Source organism: Saccopteryx leptura, chromosome 1, assembly GCF_036850995.1.
Source record: "Saccopteryx leptura isolate mSacLep1 chromosome 1, mSacLep1_pri_phased_curated, whole genome shotgun sequence".
NCBI lineage: Eukaryota > Metazoa > Chordata > Mammalia > Chiroptera > Emballonuridae > Saccopteryx > Saccopteryx leptura.
The window spans coordinates 312664002-312680742 of record NC_089503.1 but is presented as its reverse complement, the minus strand read 5'-3'; the positions used below and the strand labels follow the sequence as shown (position 1 = coordinate 312680742).

Here is a 16741-nt window from a genome sequence, read left to right as displayed (position 1 = left end):
TGAGTGGGAAGCTTGCTTGACATGCTTTAGGATGGGCATGGAGGCCGATGTTCCTGGAAAGAAGGAAACAAAAAGGCAAATAGGTTACAGGGGGCCAAATTGTGTGATTTGTCTTGTGAGTGGGAAAGAGAGCTTACAGCATGTATCTCTATTGGAGGCTTACAGCATGTAGCAGCTTGCTCATTTACATTTTAAACATGGTCACTGTGGCTGTTCTGTTGAAAGTGGGCTATAAGTGGGCAAGGATGGTAGCTGTGGAGGTGGTAAAAAGTGATCGTTAACCTGTACTATATATATATATATATATATTTTTTTTTAATTTTTATTTATTGATTTTAGAGAAGAAGAGAGAGAGAGAAAGGAACATTGATCTGTTCCTGTATGTGCCCTGACTGGGGATTGAACCAGTAACCTCTGCAGTCTCTGCTTTGGGATAAAGCTTTAATTAACTGAGCTATCGGGCCAGGGAAACCTGGAATAAGGTGGTGCTGTCAGAGTTTGATGGTGAATTGGATATGGGGTTTAACAGAATGAGGGTTGGTTGACTCCCAAAAGTTTTTGGCTTCAGCAACTGGAAGGATGATATTCCCACTTACTGAGCTAGTAAAGATCATGATGGAGCAAGTTTTGAAGGAAATATGAATTGCATTTTGGTTTTGGACTAGTTACATTTGAAATGCCTAAAAGTAGTCATGATTTTAGATGACTTTACCAAGAAAATGGATGTAGACTGAGAGAAAAGTCTCAGAAACCAAGTCTTGGAGCACAAACAGTAAGAGGTTAGGGAAGTGAGAGAACACCAGCAAAGGAGACAAAGAAAGTAGGGTAGGAGGAAACCTAAAAGAAAATGACATTCTGAAAGTCACATGGAGAGGGTATAGACCACCTTGGTCGGATGCTACTGATGGATCAAATAAGATGACTAAGAATTTTTTTGTGTGTGTATGACAGAGATAGGGACAGACAGACAGAAAGGGGGAGAGATGAGAAGCATCAGTTCTTCATTGCGGCACCTTAGTTGTTCATTGATTGCTTTCTCATATGTGCCTTGATTGGGGGGGGGGCTACAGCAGACCGAGTGACCCCTTGCTCAAGCCAGTGACCTTGGACTTAACCTGGTGAGCCTTGCTCAAACCAGATGAGCCTGTGCTCAAGCTGGCAACCTTGGGGCTTTGAACCTGGGTCCTCCAGGTCCCAGTCTGACCTTCCATCCACTGTGCCACCGCCTGGTCAAGCAGATGACTAAGAATTAATCATTGGATATATAAGCATGTTCATCAACATGAAAAATCCAATGGTTACTTGAGAAGACCATTTTGGTGCTCACTTTGATAGCACATATACTAAAGATTGGAACGAGAAGACCCATTTCAATAGAATGGTAGGGTGAATAGTTGGGAGTATATCTAAGAGAGAATGGGAAATCTTTGTTGTTGTTGTTTTTCTCTCAATAAATGCCAATTATTTAACACCTTTATTGAGTGCTTTCTATGTTCTAGTGCTAAAAATAGAGTGGAGAACAGAGTTTTTCTTCATGAAGTTTGCATTCCAGTGGGGGAGTCAGACAATAGTTGAGTAAACAAACAAAACCCAATAATTTTAGATAGTGTTAAGTGTTATAAAAGAAATGAGTTGACAAACTTTCTGTAAGGAAGCAGGTAGTAAATATTTTACACTTTATGTAAAGTCTCTGATGCCACTACTCAGTCTGCTATGATAGTGTGAACTCAGCCATTAATAACAGTGACTAACTGAATGGGCAGAACTGTGTTCCAAGGAAATCCTATTTACCAAACCAAGCACTGGATTAGATATTGGCCATAGTTTTCTTTTCTTTTTTTTTTTTTTTTGTATTTTTCTGAAGCTGGAAACCGGGAGAGACAGTCAGACAGACTCCCGCATGCGCCCGACCGGGATCCACCCGGCATGCCCACCAGGGGCGACGCTCTGCCCACCAGAGGGCGATGCTCTGCCAAGACCAGAGCCACTCTAGCACCTGGGGCAGAGGCCAAGGAGCCATCCCCAGCGCCCGGGCCATCCTTGCTCCAATGGAGCCTCGGCTGTGGGAGGGGAAGAGAGAGACAAAGAGGAAGGAGGAGGGGGGGTGGAGAAGCAAACGGGCGCCTCTCCCGTGCACCCTGGCCGGGAATCGAACCCCGGGTCCCCTGCACACCAGGCCGACGCTCTACTGCTGAGCCAACCGGTCAGGGCCTGGCCATAGTTTTCTACCCTTGCTTTAGACAGGGACTGGGGGGGAGAGATGATGTATTTCTATTTGACCTACAGAGAAATTGCCATTTTTTTCTCTTTGCCTATTTTTCTTTTGTTAAAAGTTCTACTTGAAATTATTTACCCTGAATTTGCTATGGTTTTTTCTTTCTGGCTTTGTTAGAATATCCAGTACATAGCCTTGTGAGAATAATTTTTTTCTCCTGCTTCCCCTTGGGGCAGTACTGTTCCTAGCATATATCTGAGTGAGAATTTGCATTGTATTTTGTTATTCATGCTCAAAAATGGTTCTCATCTCTTTTTGCAGTCCTCTATATTAAGTAAGGTTAAAACCACACAACATGGGCCCTATTTTCTTCTGATTCCTACCAAAAGAAAAAAAATTCACCACAAAAATGTCACTACAGTTGACAAGAGTGGCATTACTTTCAACGGTATAATATTGTGGTGATGGTTCATGTTTACTTTAGTGTCCTGAGCATGATGTTCAACTAAAGCTTTGAGATGATTGAGGAGAGTCAGTTTAGCATAGTGGTTAAGAGCACTTGAGCTAGGCAGCATGGCTTGTAATTGTGACTGTGCCCATTTTCGTGACGATGTATAATAAAATCTAGGGCTGCCTGACTTAGTTGCTTCTTCTCCCCAAAGGATTGTTGGATCATTGTTTAGATGTTGACTTACAACTTTTTAGAGTTAATGTTTTATGTTTGCTTTTTTACTTCTTTCCAAGTTCAACACTCTCACATCAAGTATGCTGTCATGCGCATGCACACAGACACACACATTTTAAAAATTAAAGTAAATGAATGATTTTGAGTGTTTTCTGGCACAACATGGAATAATTGCAATCCTGAGTACTGTATTTAAAAACCAAAATTGTATTGTTTCAGGGTAATACTGTTTTTCTAATTGATGACTTCTATATGTGGTACAGTTAATGGCCTCATGTAAATAATCTATTATACCATATCATTAAAAAGACTTCCAAAATCAATCCTAAAGATTTTATGTAGTCTTTTTTTTTTAGCTGTCATTTATTTTTTTATGACTTTATTGGCCTACGTTGGTTAATATATAGGTGACAAGCGTACAATTCTGTGATACATCATCTATATCCGTGGTAGTTAACCTGGTCCCTACAGCCCACTAATGGGCGTTCCAGCTTTCATGGTGGGTGGTAGCAGAGCAACCAAAGTATAAATAAAAAGATTTAACTATAGTAAGTTGTTTTATAAAGATTTATTTTGCCAAACTTAGCGAAAATTCAACATAAATTACTTGGTGAGTAATTATTATTATATGCTTTAACTTGCTGTAACTTTGCTTTATAAATTTTATAAAGTAAAGTTACTTCCCTACTTTATAAATCACCATTACTGTGGAACCGGTGGGCAGTTAGAAAATTTTACTACTAACAAAGATACAAAAGTGGGCGGTAGGTATAAAAAAGGTTGACTACCCCTGATCTATATATTACAGTGTGTGCCCATCATCCTAAGTCTAGTTATGCAATCTTTATTATAATTATTTTTCAAACTTTTTATTAAATGGGGATAATAACACCTTACTGGGTTCTCCTGAGAAGTAAATGTGGTAACACTTGTAGAGCACCTAGCACAATGCTTGGGATAGTGTAGTAAGGCCATAATTAATAATTTCTTTTTCAGATATACTTTTTAATAATTTTTAAAATTTTGGTTATTGATTTTAGAGAGAGAGGAAGGAGAATGAAAGAGAAAGAAACATCAGTGTGTTGTTCCGCTTGTTATGCATTCATTGGTTGATTCTCGTATGTGCCCTAACCAGGGATCAAACCCGCAATCTTGGTGTATCCAATGGAATTGAAGTTTTCTGTCATCCATTTGGCCAACTCTACCTATTCCCTTCACTAGTAGCAGATCTCACCTTTTACTCCGTAGATAAAATAGGGGCTACATGAGATGAGCTTTCTCACTTATTTTTCCTTATTACAGAATCAATTGCAATTGTACACAAATATCATATTTGTACATTCTACTTGTCTTAGAAAAACTGAGACGCATCTATCTCTGCTGCCTTTGATCTCTGTCCTCACCCATGGCCCCAACCCCAATTACCTTTTGAGACTTTGCTCCATTAATTTTTACTTTTTTTAAAAGATTTTATTTATGGATTTTGGAGAGAGGATAGAGAGAGAAAGGCGGAGGGAGGAACGGGAAGCATCAGTTTGTGCTAATTGCTTCTCGTATGTGCCTAGCTGGACAACCATGTGTTTTTGAACTGATGACCTCAGCATTCCAAGTCAACACTTTTTTTTTTTTTTTTTTTTTTTTTTACAGAGACAGAGAGAGGGAGAGACAGGGACAGACAGACAGGAACAGAGAGATGAGAAGCATCAATCATTAGCTTTTTTTTTTTTTTTTTTTGTATTTTTCTGAAGCTGGAAACGGGTAGAGACAGTCAGACAGACTCCCGCATGCGCCCGACCAGGATCCACCTGGCACGCCCACCAGGGGTGACGCTCTGCCGCGACCAGAGCCACTCTAGCGCCTGGGGCAGAGGCCAAGGAGCCATCCCCAGCGCCCGGGCCATCTTTGCTCCAATGGAGCCTTGGCTGCGGGAGGGGAAGAGAGAGACAGAGAGGAAGGGGGGGGGTGGAGAAGCAAATGGGCGCTTCTCCTATGTGCCCTGGCCGGGAATCGAACCCGGGTCCCCCGCACACCAGGCTGACACTCTACCGCTGAGCCAACCGGCCAGGGCCCAATCATTAGCTTTTCTTTTTTTTAAAAAAAATTTTTTTTTTTTTATTATTTATTCATTTTAGAGAGGAGAGAGAGAGAGTCAGAGAGAGAGAGAGGAGAGAGAGACAGGGGGGAGGAGCTGGAAGCATCAACTCCCATATGTGCCTTGACCAGATAAGCCCAGGGTTTCAAACCGGCGACCTCAGCATTTCCAGGTCAACACTTTATCCACTGCGCCACCACAGGTCAGGCTCAGCAATCATTAGCTTTTCGTTGCGCGTTGCGACTTCTTAGTTGTTCATTGATTGCTTTCTCATATGTGCCTTGACTGCGGGCCTTCAGCAGATTGAGTAACCCCTTGCTGGAGCCAGTGACCCTGGGTCTAAGCTGGTGAGCTTTTGCCCAAGCCAGATGAGCCTGTGCTCAAGCTGGCAGCCTCGGGGTCTCGAACCTGGGTCCTTCCACATCTCAGTCCAACGCTCTATCCACTGCGCCACCGCCTGGTCAGGCACCCAAGTCAACACTTTTAATCGCTGCACCACCACAGGTCAGGCCACCTCTTTCTTACAGCTTTAATCTTTCTCCATGGCTTCCTTTCAACTTTCAATCATGCTTAGCCCGCCTTGTCATAAAACCATACCAGTCTGGTCTGGAGACTGCTTTTCTCCTTAGCTGCTGCTCATTCCCCTTCCCTTTATGCTAACTTTATTTAAAGAATATTCTGGCCTGACCAGGCTGTAGCACAGTGGATAGACCATCAGATTGGCACGTGGAGGACCCAGATTCGAAACCCTGAGGTTGCTGGCTTGAGCATGGGATCATAGGCATGATCCCATGGTCGCTGGCTTGAGCCCAAAGGTCGCTGGCTTGAGCATGGGGTCATTTGGCCTGCTGTAGCCCCCCAGTCAAGGCACATATGAGAAAGCAATCAATGAACAACTAAGAAGATGCAATGAAGAATTGATGCTTCTCATCTCTCTCCCTTACTGTCTGTCTGACCCTATCCCTCTCTCTGACTCCCTTACTGTTCATCAAAAAAAAAATTTTTTTTAAATAACTTGTTAAAAGTATCAATAAGGTGACAAGAATATAAGGAACTCTCAGAATGGAGAATGAGTAAAGGCAGGACCCAGGGTCAAGGATAGCAGTTTTTGCCCTGCAGAAATTGCTTAACCTGATAAACATGAACTTTAGATTTGTAGCTTATAGAGATACAGAAAAGAAGGGAAAGAGCCTTGTCTGTCCAAGATGAGAAGTCCAGTAAGGGATCAACCAATAAATCTGGAGCCCCAAAATGCCTAGCAGATGTACTTTCTGGAAGTACTTATCTTCGTGAGGTCTGAAAGAATGCTGAAAAATAAAATCCTAAGAAAATGAGTAGCTCAATCCAACTAACTAAACTCACAGAGAAACAAGGCATTGTGAATATAAGTGTAGACAACAGCAAGAATCAGGAAATGGCCTGACCAGGCGGTGGCACAGTGGATAGAGTGTCAGACTGGGATGCGGAAGACCCAGGTTCGAGACCTCGAGGGTTGCCAGCTTGAACATAAGCTCATCTAGTTTGAGCAAAAATTCATCAGCTTGGACCCAAGGTCGCTGGCTCAAGCAAGGGGTTACTCGGTCTGCTGAAGGCCCATGGTCAAGGCACATATGAGAAAGCAATCAATTAACAACTAAGGTGTCGCAATGTGCAACGAAAAACTAATGATTGATGTTTCTCATCTCTCCGTTCCTGTCTGTCCCTGTCTATCCCTCACTCTGACTCTCTCTCTGTCTCTTTAAAAAAAAAAAAAGAATCAGGAAATGGACCAGACTAGTGGTAGTACTGTGAATAGAGCATTGACCTGGGATGCTGAAGACCTGGGCTCAAAACCCCAAGATTACCCGCTTGAGTGTGGGCTCATCTGGCTTGATCACACGGTCACCAACTTGAGTATGGGATCATAGACATGACCCCATGATTGCTGGCTTGAGTCCGAAGGTCGTTGGCTTCAAGCCCAAGGTCACTGGCTTGAGCAAGGAGTCATTGGCTCCGTTGGAGTCCCCCAGTGTGCCCTGACCAAGGATCAAACCAGCAACCTATCCTTTGGACAGCATTCTTAAAACTTGATCTTCTGCCTGAGAATATGTACCATCATATGGGCTGGCATCTGGATTGAGAACCATAAACCCATGAGAGAGTTCATGTGTATAATTTCATTCCTAACTATATACTTGTTGTTTTTATTTGTAGGGTCTTGTCAATGGAAAGACTAGTTGTTGGCTTCTTTTTTTTTCTTGGTAATTTTTGTCATTGTGTTACCTTAGATGAGTTATTTATGGAACTTTTAGCGGAGAGAGTGCCAGTATTTTATTTAAAGCACAGCAAACAAAACCATTATATAGCACAATATGATCCTTACACTTCTTTTACTTTGTGGTGAATATTTTGATTAAGCACAGAGACTGGAACAGGGGTCAGAAACCTATGGCTCATGAGCCAGATGTGGCTCTTTTGATGGCTGCATCTGACGTGCAGACAAATCTTTAATAAAAAAAATAACATTAAAAACATAAAACATTCTCATGTATTACAATCCATTCATTTCCTACTGCTCATGTTCATGGTTGCGGGTGGCTGGAGCCAATCACAGCTGTCCTCCAGGACAACACCAAATTTTTATTGGATAATGCGTAACATGCACTGGTCGTTGTATGGCTCTCTCAGAATTACTTTTTTTTTTTTTTAACAGAGACAGAGAGAGAGTCAGAGAGAGGGATAGGGACAGATAGACAGGAATGGAGAGATGAGAAGCATCAATCATTAGTTTTTCATTGCACACTGCAACACCTTAGTTGTTCATTGATTGCCTTCTCATTGATGCCTTGACCGTGGGTCTTCAGCAGACTGAGTAACCCCTTGCTTGAGCCAGCGACCTTGGGTTGAAGCTGGTGAGCTTTTTGCTCAAACCAGAGAGCCCGCATTCAAGCTGGCGACCTTGGGGTCTTGAACCTGGGTCCTCTGTGTCCCAGTCCGACGCTCTATCTACTGCGCCACTGCCTGATCAGGCCGCAGAATTACATTTTAAAATATGTGGTGTTCATGGCTCTCTCAGCCAAAAAGGTTCCCGACCCCTGGACTAGAAGTATGTATCTGATTACTGCATATTTTGGTTTCAGAGCATAGGAGAACTGAGCTCAGGAAGGTTAACTTAAAATCCATTTACCTCTATCTTTGACATGTGGCCTAGGTTGTAAACACCTAAAATCATCATTTCCAGGGACCCATCACATTCTTTTCTTCAATATCAGAGAGATAGAACAGTATTTCTTCTAGAAAATTTAATGCTTATGTTTAAGTACATAACTACAGAAGTTTGAACAATAACAATCTCAATGGGTTAAAATATTGTATCGTTCACTGAAAACCTGATTTGACCCATCATTAATAGTGAACTTTTGTTTCTTTAAAAGTTGTGGCTCATTGTCTTGTGATGTGTAATGACTAACGGCTGTTCTAATCTTCCAGGGCAGCGTGACTGCAATGACAGTGTTTTTTCCTTTAGATACAGCTCGACTTCGACTTCAAGGTGAGTATCTTTTGTAGTCACTGTATTCCTGGGTTTTTTTGGTGTCAGGAAGCAAACATATTTCTCAGTAGGTTCTAAATTAAAAATTAACAAGGATATTCTGTTTTGTTAGAGATCTGATGTCCATTTCCACTGACTTGAAATACTCAGCATCATTGCTATTTCCTAATTAACAGAGGAGCATTAATGGATGAGTCATAGCCTTAGCCATTTTCTATTTCAAGACAACTGAGTGGGCTTGCACTAATAGTTTTGAATGATTGAGATTTTTTCTAACAAATATTATGATTTTTTTTTTAGCAAGAGAGACAGGAAAGGAAAGAGATGAGAAGCAGCAACACCTAGTTGCAGCACTTTAGTTGTTCATTGATTGTTTCTCATATGTGCCTTGTGGGAGGGTTGTGATCTTTTGCTCAAGCCAGCGACCTTGGGCTCAAGCCAGTGACCATAGGATCATGTTGATGATCCCAAGGCAGTGACCCTGCACTCAAGGTGGATGAACCTGTGCTCAAGCCAGCGATGTTGGGGTTTTGAACACTGGGACTTCAGCGTCCCAAGTCAACACTCTATTCACTGTGCCACTAACAGTCAGGTCTAGTTTACCTCTTTTGCTTTATAGGACTGTGCAACTCTATAACTACTGCTTGTCGTTTTGTTTTGGTTTGTTTTGTTTTTTGTCAGTATCTTTCTACTTGAAACCATAAACCTGTTGCCCTGCCTGGGTGGTTTAGTGAATAAAGCATCGACCCTGTGCGCCAGAGGTCACGAGTTTCATCCCTGGTCAGTGCACATATGAGAAACAATGAGTACACAACTAAATGGAACAACTAAGTGAAACGAGTTGGTGCTTTTCTTTCCCTCTCTCTTCTTTCTTTCCTCCCTCCTTCTCTCTCTCTCTCTCTCTCTCTCTCTCTCTCACACACACACACACACACACAGATCAATGGAAACATTAAAAAAAAGAAATTATACAACTATGCCAAAATGTACATGAGGAGATAAGAGTAAGATGAGCTTTGAATAAACTAATTTCTATGTTAAAACCCTTCATGACTACTATTTTAAATTAATTTTAGAGGTTTAGGATAGGAAATAATTTTATTTGACTCAACTCAAAAACAAAATATATAAAAATATATACAGTACAATGAAAAATCTCACTCTAGTCTGCTCCTTCTTCCCTTTTCACTTCCCTGCAGATAATGCCCTTATGAGTTTTTCAAATAGCTTTGCAGAGTCTGTGTGGTGTAACAAGCAAATAAGAATACATACTTTTCTTCCTTACACAAAAAGCATACTATTCACACTGTTATGTACCTTGCATTTTTCACTTAACATCTTATTTTAAATGCCTTCCAAATCAGTGCACTGGGAGCCTCGTCCTTCCTTCTAGCTTAGAATGTTCCATGGTGTGAAGGCACCCTAACCTGTTTGCCCTCCCTCATTGGGGATTGTTGGGTTGTTTCTTCTCTTTTGTAGAACAGACTTGTTCATATGCTACTTTGTTTTTTTAAGTTCTATGGGGTAAATTCCTAGAAATGGGATTGCTGGATCAAAGAGTAAATAATGTTTGTAATTTTGATAGATATTGCCAGGTTTCCTTCTATATAGGTTTCCTAATTTGCCATCCTACAAGCCATAAAGGTACCAATTTAATTCTTAAGAAATTGGTTCATTTCCACATTTTTATGTTTTCAAAAGATTCTTCAAAGGTGGATATTAAATTTGAAGTTAATTGAGGTAGGTTTTGTTTTCAGTAAGAATACCAAGAACAGAACTCTCATTTTTTTAGTCCTTTTATTTGTTAGATTAGGAAAAGCACAAGACTAAAACTTTGGAAACTTGAGTTTTAATCCTGACTTCGGTGCCAACTATGTGTCCTTCAAAGCTTTTGTGTCTGTAGCTGCTTCTCTAAAAGGGAAATAGTAGGCCTGACCAGGCAGTGGTTCAGTGGATAGAGCATCAGCTTGGGATACTGAGGTCCCAGGTTCGAAATTCTGAGGTCACCAGCTTAAACGTGGGCTCATGTGGCTTGAGCCTGGGATCATAGATGCGACCCCATGGTCGCTGGCTTGAGTGCAAAGGTTGCTGGCTTGAATCCCAAGGTCACTCACTGGCTTGAGCAAGGGGTCACTGGCTCAGCTGGATCCCCCTGGTCAAGGCACATCTGTGAAAGTAATCAATGAACAACTAAGATGCTGCAGCTATGAGTTGATTCTTCTCGTCTCGTTCCCTTCCTGTCTGTCCCTCTCTCTCTCTCTCTCTCTCAAATTAAAAATAAATAAATAAAGGGGAGATAGTAGTTTACTTCCTCTCTACTTTATAAGATGTTAAGATAAAAATGAGAATATATAACTTGGGGGAAAAGACAAGAGAGCCTTACAAATATAAGAAATAAATTTCTCATCACATCTTTTACTTTGGATATTGGATATTGAATTAAAATGCTGTGGTTCATGAATAATGAATAGTCTTTTGTCTTGTAGTTGATGAGAAAAGAAAGTCCAAAACCACACACATGGTGCTTCTGGAGATCATTAAAGAAGAAGGCATGTGAGTACTACCGCCTACATCTTTGTTTGACGAAGCATCTCCATACTAGATTCATAGGCCTACAGGTTTTCTGTCCATTCTCACATCCTTATAGTGTTATGAATTTGTAATTGCCGACTTGTAAGTACATAGTTATTTTCATTTCCTTCAAGTTCTGTGGTTCACCATTCTTGATGGTAGAGTCTTTCATGAAACCAGTATTTTGTTTTATCTACAGTAAACCAAGGAAGGTAATAGTTGTTTAGTTCATTCCTATCAAATACATTCAGACATATTATGTGCTTCTTTTATTTTTAACTCTTTATTTGGAAATAATTTCAAATTTTCAAAAAGTTGCAAAACTGAAGAGTATAGCGAATATGAGTAAATGCTTTAAAACCCAGATACACCTATTGTTAACACTTTTTTCATTTATTTTGCCACTTGCTCAGGCATTCACCATTCCTTCTCTTTTCCCTCCCTTTCTCTCTTTATTACACACACACCACACATGCCACTTACAGATTTTTTCCAGATAATTTGAGAATAAGTTTGTTACCATATATCAAAGCCCTTTACTACTATGACATTGACATTTTTAAAGAATATAGTCAGTTCTCCTCCCCCTTTTTAAAAATTAAAACGCTTCTCATTTTAAGTTTGCCTCATGTTTCTTCATGATTAGATTGAGACTGTGCATTCTGGGCCAGAATAATGCATAGGTGATACTGTGTGTTTTTCAGGGTATCACAACTGGAGACATATTGTCCAACGGATCTTCCTTGGTTAATGATGATTTTTTAGATTTGATATAGCCACTGAATAATTTTATTTTTCCTCTGTTGTTACTATAAGCAGTCTATGAGGAGATTCTGTATTTAGTATCAGTATCAGCTCAGAAATTTCTGTTTCATAAGTAATTTACAACTGGTTACTATACTTTATTATTTTGGTGCTCAGATTGCTCCAGGTTTGGCCAGTGGGAACCTCTTAGTCTGGTTCCTGTGCCCTTACAATATGCCTCCGTCACTTTCTTTACACATTTTTTTTTTTTTTACAGAGACAGAGACAGTCAGAGAGAGGGATAGACAGGGACAGACAGACAGGAATGGAGAGATGAGAAGCATCAATTATTAGTTTTTCATTGCACATTGTGACACCTTAGTTGTTCATTGATTGCTTTCTCACATGTGCCTTGACCGTGGGCCTTCAGCAGACTGAGTAACCCCTTGCTCGAGCCAGTGACCTTGGGTCCAAGCTGGTGAGCTTTGCTCAAATCAGATGAGCCCGTACTCAAACTGGCGACCTTGGGGTCTCGAACCTGGGTCCTCGGCATCCCAGTCCCACGCTCTATCCACTGTACCACTACCCGGTCAGGCATCTTTGCACATATTTTTTATATTTACTTCATTTTGATTGTTCTTGCCCTGTAATAAAATGTGAGTAATGCTGTATTAACTAAGAGCCATGAGGAAATTGTCTTTATTTTACATAATAATTAATAAAGGAAAGCAGTAAATTAGCCATTGAATGTGTTTCTTTGGCATCATTAGTGCTGGAAAGGATTTCTTGGTTTGGGCGTCCTTCAGAATGTAAGATGTGTAGATAGTGTGGAATTCCTTGTAGTGTAGGAGTGAACTTGACAATATGTGAATGATGATCAGCCTTTCCTAAGACTTTGCCCATTTCTATGGCTTTTGTCCAACATCTTTACTTTGCTTATTGTGTTTTTTCCCTAGCCTGGCCCCATATCGAGGGTGGTTTCCAGTTATCTCCAGTCTCTGCTGCTCCAATTTTGTCTATTTCTACACTTTTAATAGCCTCAAAACAGTCTGGGTCAAAGGTCAACGTTCTACTACTGGAAAAGATCTGGTAGTTGGATTTGTTGCAGGTAACAAGATTTTCTGAGTATAAAATATATTTATATTTTAACATTTGTCTTGTCCAAATATCCTCACAGGCATCCCCAAACTACGGCCTGCGGGCCGCATGCGGCCCCCTGAGGCCATTTATCCAGCCCCCTGCCTCACTTCCGGAAGGGGCACCTCTTTCATTGGTGGTCAGTGAGAGGAGCATTGTATGTGGCGGCCCTCCAACGGTCTGAGGGACAGTGAACTGGCCCCCTGTGTAAAAAGTTTGGAGACCCCTGCAAGAGGTTATTTTAGCACAAAGTTATGCTACAAAGAATATTGTTTTCTGACATGTGTGTTTGTGTGTGTGTTTGTGTTAAAAGCTCATAACAAAATTTACCATCTTAAAATTTTTTAAGTGTATACTTCAATAGTAAGTTTATGCACATTGGTATGAAACAGATCTCCAGAACATTGTCATCTTATAAATGCAAAACATTAGACCCATTAAATAAAAACTTTCCTTTCCCCTTATCCCTGGTAACCACCATTCTACTTTCTGTTTCTATGAATTTGACTACTTTAGATACCTCATATAAGTGGAATCATACAGTATATGTGTCTTTGTGGCCAGCATATTTCACTCTGCATAATGTCCTCAAGGTTCATTCATTTTGTAGGATATAACAGCGTTTCCTTCTGTTTTAAGGCTGCTAATAATATTTTATTGTACATATATACCACATTTTGTTTATCCATTCCTCTATTGATGGATATTTAGGTTGTTTTTACCTCTTGGCTACTGTGAATAGTTGCTGATATGAACATGGGTTGTGCAAATACCTCTCTGAGTCCCTGCTTTCAGTTATTTTGTATATATACCCAGAAGTAAGATTGCTGGATCACACAGTCTTTTTTAAATTTTTGGGAGGAACCACTATACTGTTTTCTACAGCAGAAATGCTATTGATATTTTATCATCCCTCCAGCAGTGCATAGGGGTTCAAGTTTATTCACATCCTCATCACTTGTTATTTTCTGGGTTTGTTTTTTTTATAGTAGCCATTCATCCAAATGAATGAATGTAAAGCAACATTTCACTGTAGTTTTGATTTGCATTTCTCTGATGGTTAATGATTTTGAGCATCATTTGCTTGTTGGCCTTTTATAAATCGAATTATTTGTGTTTCTTTGTTTTTATCAAGAGAGACAGAGACAGAGAGAGGGGCAGATAGGGACATACAGGAAGGGAGAGAGAGAAGTATCAACTCATGGTTGTGGCACTTTAGTTGTTCATTGATTCCTTTTCATATGTGCCTTGACTGGGGGCTCCAGTAGAGGCAGTAACCTCTTCACTCAAGCCAGCGACCATGGGGTTTTGAACTTGGGTCCTCAGCATCCCAGGCTGACACTCTATTCACTGCGCCACCGCCTGGTCAGGCATCTTTACCTTTTTCTAGACAGTGAACTGCTTCAAGGCAGAGATTACATTTTTGTAATTTCTGCATTCCCAGTGTTTTAACACAGTGCCTAATACATGTAAGTTTCTGATTAATTGTTGAATGAATGAATGAAATTTAATGGACTGCTTCTGTAATTTGCATTTTACTAAGTGGCAACTCTAGTCTTCTAGTTGCCCTACTAAAAATCTTGAATTTACCCCTTTTTTCTCTGACCCCATCCCTAATCTATGAGCAAATCCTTTTGTCTCTTCATATTCTGTCTAGCATGTCACCACTACAGCCTGAGCTTAAACACCATAAAAATCTTGACTGGATTATCTTCAGAGCCTCCTGACTGATGTCCTGTTTTATTGTTTGTCCCCTTCAGTCTATATTCAACACAACAGCCATGTGATCATGTTAAAACAATAAGCAGGATCATATTATTTCTTTTTTCAAAGCTCTTTAGTTGTTTTCCATCTTGCACAGAGTAAAGCTAAAGTCCTTACTTTGTCCTCCAAAGCCCTGTAGACTGGCCCTCCTAGTGTTCTCTTCACTCACACCACTGCAGCCACACTGGTCTAGACTCCCTGAACACTCCTGGCGTGCTTCTGCCTCAGGGCCTATGTACCTGCTGTTTCATCTGCCTAGTAACTGCCTGGCCCACTTCATCACCTTTAAAGTCTTTCCCATAAATGGCCACAATGTCTGAAATAGACATCCTACACATTTTATTTCTTTATTTTTGTCTCATTACACCATTAGAATGTAAGCTTCATGAGGTTAGCTATTTTATTTTTATTTACTGCTGTAGTATCAGCACCTAAAACAGGGTTGGTTGCATAGATACTAGACACAATATATATTTGACAGAGCCAATCATGAATGAAGGACTTGCAGAAAAGGGACTGTGCTTGTTTATAGTGACCAAAGGAACTGGGTCAGGGTCACAATACACATAAAGTCATTTCAGAATTGCAAATTCATGCCTTAAGTAAAAATCTCTCTTAAGTAAGAGATATTCATATATGTTTCCAGTTGTTTAAGAAGATAGATTTAATATCAATAAATATAGATCATTGTAAAAAATAGATCATTGGGCCTGACCAGGCGGTGGCGCAGTAGATAGAATGTCGGACTGGGCAGCAGAGGACCCAAGTTCAAGACCCCAAGGTCGCCAGCTTGAGCGCGGGCTCGTCTGGTTTGAGCAAAGCTCACCAGCTTGGACCCACTGTCACTGGCTCGAGAAAGGGGTTACTCGGTCTGCTGTAGCCCCACGGTCAAGGCACATATGAGAAAGCAATCAATGAACAACTAAGGTGTAGCAACGAAAAACTAGTGATTGATGCTTCTCATCTCTCTTCGTTACTGTCTGTCTGTTTCTATCTATCCCTATCTCTGACTCTCTCTCTGTCTCTGTTAAAAAAAACAACAAAAACTCACCAGCTTGAGCCCAAGGTTGCTGGCTCAAGCAAGGGGTCACTCGGTTTGCATAGCCCCCCTGTCAAGGCACATATGAGAAATCAATCAATGAACAACTAAGGAGCTGCAATGAAGAATTGATGTTTCTCATCTCTCTCCCTTCCTATCTATCTCTATCTATCCTTCTCTCTGACTCTCTCTGTCTCTGTCACACACACACACACACACAAAAGATCATTGGGGTGAGTGAATTTCTGTCTTTAGAAAGTTTCAAAAAGAAGGTGAATAATCACTTGGTGATTGGATTAGAACAGTGGCTCTCAAATGAGGCTGATTTGACTCACAGGGAACAATATGGCAAATGTCTGGAGATATTTTTTGGTTGTCACAACTAGCGTGTGTGGTACTGGCATCTAGTGGGTAGAAGCCAGGGATACTACTAACTAACTTACACCCCTCACACACACCCAAATAAAGGATTATCTAGCCCAACATGTCAGTAGTGTCACAGTTGAGACCCTTGGTCAAATGAATTTCTGAAGCCCTGGCCGGTTGGCTTAGTGGTAGAGCGTCGGCCTGGCATGCTGGAGTCCTGGGTTCGATTCCCGGCCAGGGCACACAGGAGAAGCACCCATCTGCTTTTCCACCCCTCACCCTGTCCTTCCTCTCTGTCTCTCTTTTCCCCTCCCGCAGCCAAGGCTCCATTGGAGCAAAGTTTGCCCGGGTACTGAGGATGGCTCTATGGCCTCTGCCTCAGGTGCTAGAGTGGCTCTGGTTGCAACAAAGCGACGCCCCGGATGGGCAGAGCATCGCCCCCTGGTGGGCGTGCCGGGTGGATCCCAGTTGGGCGCATGCGGGAGTCTGACTGCCTCCCCGTTTCCAACTTCAGAAAAATACAAAACAAAAAAAAAATTTCTGAAGATAGGGAATTTCTTGGAAGTTATTTTTGTGAGTTTTAAACTCCTAACGTGTTT

At 41.0% G+C, this 16741-nt stretch overlaps 1 protein-coding gene across 1 annotated transcript in view; it reads left to right on the top strand.

The window, feature by feature from the left end:
- The window catches only part of SLC25A17 (solute carrier family 25 member 17), a 32424-nt gene that overhangs the window by 1198 nt on the left and 14485 nt on the right, over window positions 1–16741 (top strand). The window contains exons 2-4 of the mRNA XM_066358488.1: window positions 8461–8521; window positions 11008–11074; window positions 12793–12944. Coding sequence (XP_066214585.1) covers window positions 8461–8521; window positions 11008–11074; window positions 12793–12944 — 280 coding nt within the window. The remainder of the gene's footprint in view (window positions 1–8460; window positions 8522–11007; window positions 11075–12792; window positions 12945–16741) is intronic.